Consider the following 12,254-nt stretch of genomic DNA (forward strand, 5'->3'; position numbering starts at 1 on the left):
AATAGTGATCAATTCATTTGAGGTATCATAATTTCCCTTTCACGGTACAACCTATTCCATTTGTTCAGATTCTATAAAACTACAATGCGGATTTCAAATATGGAACTTATCACATAGAGAATGGAATGAAGTTATTTTAGCTGATTCAGCACTACAGTGTCTGTGTCACTTTCAGGTTGATGGCAAGGGGTTCACAAACTACCCATGTGGGACATCAAACCCAGGTGTTTAACAATGAACACAATAATTAGTGAGAGAAATAGTAAGAAAACGGTTTTCACTTTTATATTAGTGCCTAATCGTATCACTTCATACTGAACCAATAAATGATCACCCGACTAGTCTGAAGGAATACATTCACAGCAGGTCATCCCCCCAGCCCCCCCCCCCCCCCCCCCCCCCCTTCAAGAATTGTTATCAGAGCTGTATGTTTATTAACCCTTTCCAAGATAACAGGTGTTGACTCAAATATCATCATCTGATTGACACAATTTTCATTCCAATGTGACAAGATATTTTATAATTGTACACATAAACATCTTTCCCTACTTGCTGGTAACTCAATGTTAATTAGGCCTAAAGATTTTCAATACATTTAATACCGTACTCTGCTAACTGCTTATATTTAAGAAATAACCACAGAAACCATGATCTTACTATTTCCTTAGAGAAACAAGAAGTCAAAGCATCCCCATCTTCCAGCGAGATGTAAAGGTCAGCAGCCAACTGTTGCATTAGCGTCCATGTCTGTGAGGATTCAAACTTGTGCATAGAGTAAGCCTATAGCTGTTAGCGTCCCACTTTTCCTAACCGACTGTCTGTTTTAGGATTCGCTGTGATAGCTTGAACAGCAACAATGGCCGAGTTAATCTGAGTCTGTAAGTCACGCAAGTCCTTGATGTGCATAAGTCGCAGAATCTTGGCCGCTTCGGTCATGATGTAGTCTGGGGAGAAATAGTAAGGAATGTTAAAAATACCAGAGTCTGAAAGAGAGAACTAAGATATAACGCCATTTTCAACAGTATCCCAGTTATATAACAGTGTGTCAACTTAATGTGGGAGGAAAGCCAAATGTGATGCAGGTCTTAGATGATTAACACTTTGGTGAACCCACAAGCAATCAATAATTTAGTGTAACCTACATGCTCTTATACCAATACCGGAAACTCACTACCAATCGGGACTGAGAAATAAAAGCTTCACATGAACATAAGCTTTTGTTGTGATGCATTTACTTAAAACGAGTAAGTTGATGTAATTTTAAATATAGTGATGGGCCAATCAGATGAGTAAGCTTTGCTTTGTTTGTTTTTGTTGTTTTACGCCGCGCTCAGCAATATTCCAGCTATATGACAGGGGTCTGTAAAAAAGTATGGACAAGACAATCCAGTGATTGACATCATGAGCATCGATCCATACAATTGGGATACAATGACATGCATCTACCAAGTCAACGGGTCTGACCAGCCGATCCCGATAGTCACCTCTTACGACAAGCATAGTCACCTTTTACGGCAAGCATTGAATGTACAGACAATACAGATTAACATAAGCTCATAGGGCCATTCAGACCTTCCAGTATGATATTTGACAGATCGATGTGACCAGTAATCACAGAGAAAGGGAACAACTCGAAACAAACCTCCTGCCTCGAATCCAAGCTCAGTTTTATCCAAGGGAATCAATTCATTCTGAAAGTAAAGGCAAGGTGATGTATGTACATATAATTATCCATGTACATAAGCATAATAACAGTAAGACATCCCATGCCTAGATGATTGATTCACATCATAGTGAGCGAGTATGGTTTTACGCCACTTTTAGCAATATTCCAGCAATATCATGGCGGCAGACACCAGAAATGGGCATCACACATCTTACCGATGTGGGGAATCGAGCCAAGGTCTTCGGCGTGATGAGTGAACGCTTTAACATTCAATGGTGAAACTGTGGCAAATGTGTTGAGCCAATCCGAGCCTGGGACTACAGAACAGAACTTGATGTTGATGTTGATGTTTACTGGAAGGGATATTTAACTCATCCAAACAAAAACTTCCCTGCAGAGCTGAACATATCTTCCCATGAATTTCCTAAACTGAAGAAAGTCTCCGAAGTAAGTAAACTCTCCAGCTTACCTTGCTATTAGCGCTTGCCGAGGACTCTACACTGGTCTTAGACAATCTCTCCTTCACAAGTATACAGATTGCCTGGACAAAAAGAAGTTACATCAAAGACGGTGGTCATCATTCAGTGAAAGTGTGAGTACCTTTATATGTAGTCTTTCATAGGCATTTAGAAGTTGGAAGAGCTGATTTCATGACACATTGTTATGGACAACAACTTATTAATTCGGGGCTACTTGGTGCCCCTTCACAAGTGACTATTGGGTATCTACAGTATTCACCCGATATCTACAGTATTCACCTGGTGAAGGGGCAAGACGTAGCCCTGAATTAAGGAGTTGTTATCCACAAAATTGTTCCATGTATTCATACACTACTCCCCATGCTATAAACTCATACAACAACACATGTACAGATCAGACCTCATAAACCACTGGATAAGTTCTTTAGTCAGTCAGCTACAAAGAAACAAAAGGAAAATACTGCTATACTGGACTAATAGTTCATCAGCATGATTGGACAAATGAATACTCAGGGTATGTTAGCATTAGCGAGCGATGACACAACCATATACAGTCATCAGCCTTACCTTCAGCTGTTCCAAATGGTCACGGTGTGGGGGCACCTGCATCATCAGAGCAAGGGAGGCAACTCCTGCCTTAAAGTCTGGATCATCAACTGGCAATTAGAAAGATACAATGACGATACAATCTGTGTGATACAGTCTGGTGCTGGTGATGACTGGCAGACATGGTAGGTGTGAGACAATTTGGAAATATACTTTGTAAAACAAACATATATGTAAAGATAACTGGACAGGGAAAAGTAAAAATCACAACGTAACATCAGTGTGAACATCTTGTACTAGGGGTGGGGGGCTCTCAGAAACATGCTCTATGCATTTATCTACATCTGTTCAGAGGGCGATATTCGGTCCCGAGTCTGTGACAAATGTCATTAAAATTTCCAAATTTGGAACTGAATATTTCCCAATTCATCTTATAATGTACATGTATAACATATGTAACAAATAACTAATCTTATTGTTTTGTAGAAGTAACCTATATTCACTTATATAACATCTTCCCGAGGCAAGAGAGTTAACTGACTTTAAAAGTCCTGTTTCCACCCTTGCCGAACTAGGCTGGAATTCCTGGGCTCGATCGTAGCACCACCAGTGGCTATCACAAGTTATGTCCTTTCTATGCCTCTCCTATTGACCAATCAGATTCAACCTCTCGTATCACTTGCATTTGCTCCAAACAAAACGGGGCGCCCAGTCAAGACGATCTGATTGATAATCAAGATCTATATTGTGATAAAACGAGTCTTACATCGCGAAGTGCATCAAATCATGTGAGCACCTTGATTAAAAGCATGAAAAGATTTAGAAAATATCTGTTGACAACGAGTTAGCGGAGCACATGCTTTGCAAATCCTGCAGTCGACTGAAATCTGCATGACACTTTACGAACCAGATTTCGATTTCGGTGCGCGATTTTGATTCGACTATGCATAGACTCGTTAGTCCAGCCAAAATGTAACTCCATAATCCCAGCCTAGTTCGGCAGGGATGGAAACTGGACTTTTATAATCAGTTAACTCACTTGCCTCGGGAAGATGTTATGAAAAGACCAATATAGGAACAGGTTTCAATGCTTCATTTTATATTATTGCATAAAATGCATTTTCAAAATAACACATTAATAAAGAAAATGTGAAATTTTAAAAAATCCCAATTTGCATACCAGGGGCACTTAGCAAAAACTCCTAGATAAACCCTGTGTATTGTGTGACAAAGTGTTTGGATGAAGTGGTATTTCTCTGCACTCGCCCATGTTCCTGGGAGGCGGATTTACCAAAAATCTTACGTCTCTTTGTATTTGCTTGATAAAAAGATACTTGGAACATCTCACACGAAAATTGGACAAATCTATGTTGAGAGCTCTCTGCAGAGTGGTGACTACCTCGAACCCATGGCAATGAGAATACTCTCCGTCAAAATCAAGCCTAATTCTATTATTTGACTGCTGGTACTTTTCATCCTCCTAATAATACCTTACATATGATGAATATCTCCTCAAATTAGTATCTGTTAGAATAGAATTTTTCTCAGCATTCTTAAAAACATACCAGTTTAAGGACTTTTAGTATTTAGATTTCAATGGGTTGTTGGCAGTATTTATGATTACCAATGGTTGGCTGTCTCAGCATCACACAGTGTGTAGTGTGGACAGCATCCTCCATTATCTAGGGTATATTATCTCCATTCCATTAGGATAAATACCCCCGACTCTTCCACCACCACATCCTCATTTTGGAAGTGATGTCACCATCATGACCAACTCCCCTCAAACTTAGCAATCAATTGATCTCACTCATGTAGCTAATGTACAATGTATTTACAATCTATGAACACTGTTATTTACTATTTATAAACATAATCAACATAACTAATATCTTATTAGCCCCCCATGCTATTGTAACCATGGCAACTTACAGTTGAGACTGTCCAGGGGATTGCTGGACGAACCTGCCACACCAGTCCGGCTCATCTGGACGCTCTCTGGGGTCACATTTCTGTATTTTTCACCTAAATGAAAAGATGCATTTTCTCAGATTTGTAGTTTCCATTGTTTTTAATCATCTTGTTCATTTTCATCATGGTTACATATGGACATAATGAAATGAAAAACTCTAGACTTGCAACACGTTCACTATTAACAGATTACATTTGCATTATAATGATTACACAATGGAAATAATACAGAAACAAGGTTGCTTTTCTCCATTCAGGCACACAGTACTTTTCTCCATAAACCCCAGTATGTCATGGCCATTCTTTGGTAAACCAGCCAATGAGAGAGGGATTTAGTACCATATTGACCGCTCCAATCATATCAGGAGAATTGATGTATCATGGTTATACAATGGTTAAATAGTGGATATATAATGGTTATGCCATGGTTATATCAAGGCACATATATGAGGATGGCTGAAGTGATGCAGGTTATGTAATCTGTAATTCGACTATCACCAGCATCCTGTCAAGGGGCAGTGGCTGTAACTGCCTTTACTTAGGCTGGTTCATCAATGTCACTGATGCGTCTGGCAGTAGATTGGTTTGGTTGGTTTGTTGTTTAACGCCGCACTCAGCAATATTTCAGCTATATGACGGCGGTCTGTAAATAATCGAGTCTGGACCAGACAATCCAGTGCTTAAAATCATGAGCATCGATCCACGTAATTGGGATCGAAGATATGCATCAACAAGGTCAGCGAGCCTGACCACCCGATCCCATTAGTCGCCTTTTTCGACAAGCATAGTCACCTTTCACGGCAAGTATGGGTTGCTGAAGACCTATTCTATCCCGGAATCTTCACGGGTCGTCTGGCAGTGGAACCTTCATCCCTTTAACTACTCTTAATACATACATAAGCAGCTAGTGAGTGAGTGAGTATGGTTTTACGCCGCTTTTAACAATATTCCAGCAATATCACAGTGAGGGACACCAAAAATGGGCTTCACACATTGTACCCATGTCGGTAATCGAACCCGGGTCTTCGGCGTGACGAGCGAACGCTTTAACCACTAGGCTACCCGACCGCCCCTCTTAAGCAGCTAGGACAACAGTATGAAGACAGCACTAAAACAATATAAAACAAACCTACCATCATCCCCATACTCCAGTCTTACAGCAAAACCAAGGAGCCAATCCATGACCGCACACTTCTCTCCACATTTGTATGGGCAGTTCAGTTCTTTCAGATACTGAACACAGAAACAAATTAAATATAACTAACAACAGATAGGATGTTTCAAACATTTTAAGTTTTAGTTTATGTATCCTATTTGATTTTGTCATGAGAAACATATGCTCTATGATTATATCAACAGTGATACCTACAAGCTGAATTTTGACTTGCATTGATGAAAGAAGTAGAACCTTTTTAAAACCCCATGGTTGTGTTTTGATGTGAAAAAAAATCAATTCTACAGTGATTGGAGTGTTAAGTATGAAGACAGTTCAAGGTACTGACAATTTCGAATGCTTTTTCCCAATCTGGACTGTGTATATTCCTCAGAGCACCTCGGTCTTCAATCTTGTGGTGACGGACTTTCTGGTCCTCCAGCCACAAGATCATGTTACGGAACTCATTTTCATCTGTGAAGAAAAGTCATAGATTAATCAGTAAATCCAGCATAACAATGTTCACTACGGTGTGGCATGTACCAATCTCATTAAAATCAGATCTTAGTTCTTGCTATCGCTAAACAAAGATCTGAGGACATCCCATTACGGGTCATGTCAGAACGACCTTTCATCCGACCAATCAAAGCGTCGCTTACCAGATCATGAAAGTGACAGCCGGAATGTGTTTTCTAATCATGCAACTTCGAAAACGTTGACACAGTGTATTCCGAACGACAGTTACGGCCCGTACGACTGATTCCGACAAAATTATCGTCTATCTCTCGCTTCCGTGGGATAAACATTTGAATGGAGGAGGCGTTGCACAGTACGTGGGAAGCACTGCTAAACAATCTCAACCATATATTAGACCTTCCGGAATGTTTGTGTGTTCAGTTTTCAAACTTTAAATTGAGAACAGTGTCAACATATTTTTCAAGCATAGTCTGAAATGGAAGTCGCCAGGTTGAAACGAGTGCCCTAAAGCTCGAGAAAGCTGCTTTCTTATTGGCTGATGTCGATCTTCTCGTTAGTCATTTAAGTGGTCAGTCAAAGTTCACGAAAGATCGTTTCGACGTGACACGAAATGGGATGTCCTCAGATCTTTACTACGCGGCAGCAATAACTTAGATCTGATTTTAATGAGATTGGGCAAGTACCTGCCTTTCATTCATATCAATATATGGCTATATTATCGCGGTGTCGATAAATCTCGTAATCCACACCCCGTCAACTGTTTACTTAGACAAATCTAAGCACAATATTTCATCGCTTGGTCGAATACAGGACTCGTTACAGTATGTCACGTCTACTCATAAGTATACACGTTAACTTTCTTATGATAGGTTCTGGAATGTTATTGAAGTGGAAAAAATTGGTTAGAAAAGAACCCTTGATGTCCCTTGACCAACCTTGGTCAAATGCATACTGACTATGCATAATCCAAACTAGGAAGTGATGTAAACCACATTATCCACATATATCACACCACGAAATTGTGTTACCCCTATAATATAGCTGCACACCCTTGTGTCATGGAAGTCGAACATTGAAGAGTGAGTTGGGTTTAACGCCGCTTTTAACAGTATTCCAGTTATATCACGGCGTGTCAGCTTAATGCAGGAGCAAAGCCCAAAGTGATGCAGGTAACAGACGTTTATCACTTCGGGAGAAACCCACAAGCACGGGTATGGTGCTGTCAAAATTAGAAACATAATCGGGGCAAACCCGACAATCATAGGTTCGGGCCGTAACTGTCGTCCGGAATACACAGTGTCAACGTTTCGAACCCACAATCAAAGGTTTCTGGCGTGTCCAATTATGGCACCTTATAGACGACTGGGCCTCCAGTGCCCCCACATTGAACAAGAACAGGTTTGCGTATGAAATATTTAATGGGTTAGTAATTTGGTCCAACCTGGAACAATGATAGAAAAAGTTTTAAAGTTTTATCAGTGAAGCGTGTGACACAATGGGCGGCTGTTCTCATCTCTACTGATATTAGGCAACATAGTCATTAGTATATAAAAGGCAACGTCTTTATTCCTTTTTAATTACTTCAAACCCATAACCCGATAACGTTTCTAGTTCTTCCAAAAAATTACATGTTCAATTAATGTGACAGATATTACTCTATTTACTTTGGAAACATGAAGTAAATGCTATACTATTGTTAATTCAGCTATATCAAGAAAATCCAATAAGAAACTAGAGACACTAAAAGAGCCGATGTTTGAGTGAAAATGTGCATATCGCCTGCAGTAGCTGTAATAATAATTGCTAGAAGCACTATAACGTACCATTTACGTTGAATTTTTCAGCATTTTGACAGTCAAGGGCATGCAATTTTCGCCTGAACATTTGTAACCATATATAATTACGAAGTATTCGTGAATTATTTCACAACACTGTGCTTCGAGCACTGCCACTGTTCGTCCACGTTAGGCCAGATGGCGCTAATCTAAGGGAAGTAACTCTGAATGGTATACATTAAACTGGTTCCAATGTTGGTACGCGACGCTTAGCGCGAGGTAGACACGAACCCAGTCTAGTTGGACAAAAACTGGTATCCAACGTCGGTTGCGCTCATCACCAATCTCTTAGGTAGACCGTAAAATCATTAATATGTTCACCTCCAGTATATCAACAAGTGCTCGTGAATTTAGTTCTATTAAAACAGACTGATGCATGAAATATAGCAATCAGAGGAAGTATTTATGTCTTTATCTTTTTGTAGAGAACTGTAAAACAACACAAGGTTCCATATGCGTTAGTTGCCTTTTTTTGGCCCTTGTGAGATCGGAGCCGTGAGATCTTATGAAGAGAAGAAATGCCTTATATTGCGCACAGTTCTCGCTCTCATGTACACAGCACATACCTCACACTCCAAATGAAGCATAATTGGCTATATTAAATAGGGCACGTGTCTACAACTGAGTGAAATACACGTAGCGTCTGTAAGATCCTTATAAGCATAATTATTATGATCTGCTAAAAGTTTGGTATGGCGCGAGTACTTTCCATCTCATGAATGTTGTAATAAAAATATATATCTCAACGTTTGCCCAGAAACACATTGACTAAGAACGAAAATGTTCCCGTTAAGGTGCTCACAGAACGTGCGATAGTATTTCAATTTTCATATATCTATTAATATTAATCTTGTAAGTCAGATTCAAAACTCCTTACACCACATTTTAAAAAGAAGCGCTAATCGATGTTCGGAGCTTCGTCGACCTTGAAAACTTCCGGATGAATATTGATTCCGGAGAATGAATGCGCTAAAAGACAGTGATAAATTAACCAGAAAAAGAAAACAAAGTCACAAGACCAAAAACATCAAATCTGAGAAGAAGGATCACTCAAAATATGTTTGTATTGGTTCAGTCAAGTAAATGTTTCAATGTCATTAGAAAACTAAAACGTTGTACTGCAGATCGTCTCACAACAACGTCAAAGTTTACGGTGGACTCATTTTATGGGTCAAGTGAGTTTGATTGCCGATATTTTCACAACCCTGGCCAACAAAATAATGACTGTACAATAGTATTGGGTTCATAACCCTAGTAAAGATAGGTTTTACGGGAAAAATAACGACAACGAAGCCCCTGATGGTAAAGAACAAGCAAACGAAAATAAATCCTTGCTGTCGCGTGACAATATGGCGAACGTCATTGTGATTTGATTTCATGGTCTAGGTTAGATTGTTATATGATGTTCCCAAAAATTCATCAGGAGCTATAATTACATTATACTACGAATGCTCGTCATTGTTCCATGGTCTAAAGGTTTCCATTTTCACAAATCTTAGTTCTCAGTCTCTGCAATCAGACGCTGTAAGGTTTGTCTAAATCTTAGTTCTGAGTCACTGCAATAAGACGCCGTAAGGTTTCTCTAAATCTTAGTTCTCAATCACTGTGTAGCAGGGCGTGGTGTCATCCCACAGATGACATCCTTACCTTGTCAGCTTGCTGACGGGGTTAACCTCTTTGGTCATGTGGACAAGGCTTCCGACCTCTGCTCAGAAGGTCCGTGGTTCGAATCCCATCACGGGACTCGGATATTTAATGGCCGCTACAACTGCAATAAGACGCTGTAAGATTTCTCTACATCTTAGTTCTCAATCACTGCAATCGGACAATGTAAGATTGTTCTGTAAATCTTTTAGAGACGTATGTTTATTCACGAAGTTAAAAAGGTCTTGGCTGAACAGCATATATATGCAAAACTTGATATACAAAGAGGCGTACATAAAAGAGACTGCCAGCGCCCTTTTGGTACTCGGGATTTGGGGGGTCTGTTTAGAGAGTATTCGGGACTCGGCAGTGTGGTACGCAGGACGCAAATAAAATCATATTTTCTACGCAGATTCAACATTCTAAAAAAAATATGGTGTGTACGTAAACAAAATCCGTTATATAATTTATGTCTTCGATATTTATATCGGTAATTTAACTTCAAATCGCATCCTTTTATGACCTTGGAACGTGTTCTATAGGTTTTCGTCTGTTTCCGGCATACCAGCGACATTCTTTACACATTCGTGACCAACTCGTGTCATTCCGTGACAAGACGTGTCTCTTTAAGGCTTCCATCAGAACAACATCATAACAAACACGACTAAATGTATTATTAATCACGTTTGGAATGCCTAGGACTATGGAGTTCGTTCACGCTGGCCTATATATATATATAAATATTAAATACCAGTGGATGGTTCTCTTTGACATTGCTAATTTGACACTAAGGGCTATGCGGTTGGGGTGTGTGTTTTGCGTAGTTATATCGCTATTTGTGTCACATTGAACCATTTTGCACCAGGCAAGAGACCCTTCGGAATAATTCGTTGAAACACCTGTATACGCTGCGTGAATGATTTGTGGTATACCAACATGTTGTTGTTAATGTTTATATAAAAAGTAAATCCGGTTTAAATAATTTTACAGGTCACTTAGAATCCATCCACACAGATCCCTCCATTAATATACTAAAGCAGGGGCGGTCGGGTTGCCTAGTGGTTAAAGCCTTCGCTCGTCACTCCGAAGACCCGGGTTCGATTCCCGACATGGGTACAATGTGTGAAGCCCATTTCTGGTGTCCCCCGCCGTGATATTGCTGGAATATTGCTAAAAGCGGCGTAAAACCACACTCACTCACACACTATACTAAAGCATCATTGTAAAACCACTAGTTATGGAAAAGTGGATTGTCGCGATATAGGAGGATTGCTTGATAAGTTCCTGCAGCGCCACGCGTTAAGTTCAAACACCAATCTGCAAGTATTTGATCACTGCACGTTCCTCAAGGTTGTCCACTTTCCAAAAGGACACAGACCCCTGCATAGTTAACGACTTGTAACAGGGAAACAATTTGTTCAATTGACTCAATTTGTTTGTGGTTATACCTCTATCACATCACGTAATGACCACACCAAAAGATTCACTGTTACACAATTCTTTCCGTGTAAGGCTGAGAACTTCCCAAACAGCCCATGGTTTATCTCAGCGCCTTTTATCATGTTCTCAGAGGCAACTTTTCACCTGAATTTTAAAGACTCGCAAAGAACACCGGTGCAGAAAAGCTTTGTTTTCACGCTGCCACATGAATATCGATCTTGAGAAAACCATTGTTGCCGAGTATGGATATTCTGCCTTTGTAGGGTGAATTCTCATATGTGCTTTCGAGATTTGTCTTAAGTTGTATTCGGGATTCAGGGGTGAGGAAATGAGTCTCGGAGTACAGGGTCGAGATTCAAGGGTGAGGGGGGTGTTGGTTGGGAGGGGGATGAGATTGCACCACTGGGTAATACAGGAATTTGGGTAATACAGGAATTAATAATTTCATATATGTGTGTAGAAAGATGTTATGTTAATCCAATAGAAGCTGTTTAAAGCAAATATACATAATTGGACAGGGATATAATTGTAGACTTATCTGAAGCAGAAATTTCAATAAATATTTTGGAAAAAAACATTGTCTTGTGAGTGAGTGAGTGAGTGAGTTGGATTTAACGCCGCTTTTAACAATATTCCAGTTATATCACGGCGTGTCAGCTTAATGTGGGAGGAAAGCCCGAAGTGATGCAGGTCTCTGACGTTGACCACTTCGGTGAAACCCACGAGCAAGACTATGGTGCTGACAAACCTAGAAACATAATTGGGGCGAACCGGGATTCGAACCCACAATCATAGATTTCTGGCTTACCCAAGGGACGCAACTCTGCACAGCAAACCGCGGCGCCTTAGACAACTGGCCACCCGTGCCCCCATTATCTAGACTTGACACACTATGTCACACATACCCCTGACTGTTACAGGGAACAGATGCAATTCCATCTGCTGAAGCATGGGGACGCATGTTCAAGCGGATGGTGATGATGATGGGAGCAGCCGAGGGTGTGCTGGATCCACGGGAACATCCGAGGGGGCAGACGCTGGCA

The 12,254-nt window shown here is 40.3% G+C and overlaps 1 protein-coding gene across 1 annotated transcript; it reads right to left on the minus strand.

Moving 5' to 3' along the window:
• Positions 1-400: 400 nt before the first annotated feature.
• Positions 401-8,267, minus strand: LOC139442481 (RNA transcription, translation and transport factor protein-like). The gene is made up of 8 exons (XM_071223291.1): positions 8,116-8,267; positions 6,165-6,289; positions 5,796-5,895; positions 4,624-4,716; positions 2,713-2,801; positions 2,136-2,207; positions 1,643-1,691; positions 401-944 (listed from the first exon to the last, which is right to left on the minus strand). Exons 1-8 carry the CDS (start codon positions 8,174-8,176, stop codon positions 790-792), a joined length of 744 nt encoding a protein of 247 aa, XP_071079392.1. The 5' UTR covers positions 8,177-8,267; the 3' UTR covers positions 401-789.
• Between the last annotated feature and the right edge of the window lie 3,987 nt (positions 8,268-12,254).

This window comes from Haliotis cracherodii, unplaced genomic scaffold, assembly GCF_022045235.1.
Source record: "Haliotis cracherodii isolate W230 unplaced genomic scaffold, xgHalCrac1.p SCAF_5, whole genome shotgun sequence".
NCBI classification, from domain to species: Eukaryota; Metazoa; Mollusca; class Gastropoda; order Lepetellida; family Haliotidae; genus Haliotis; species Haliotis cracherodii.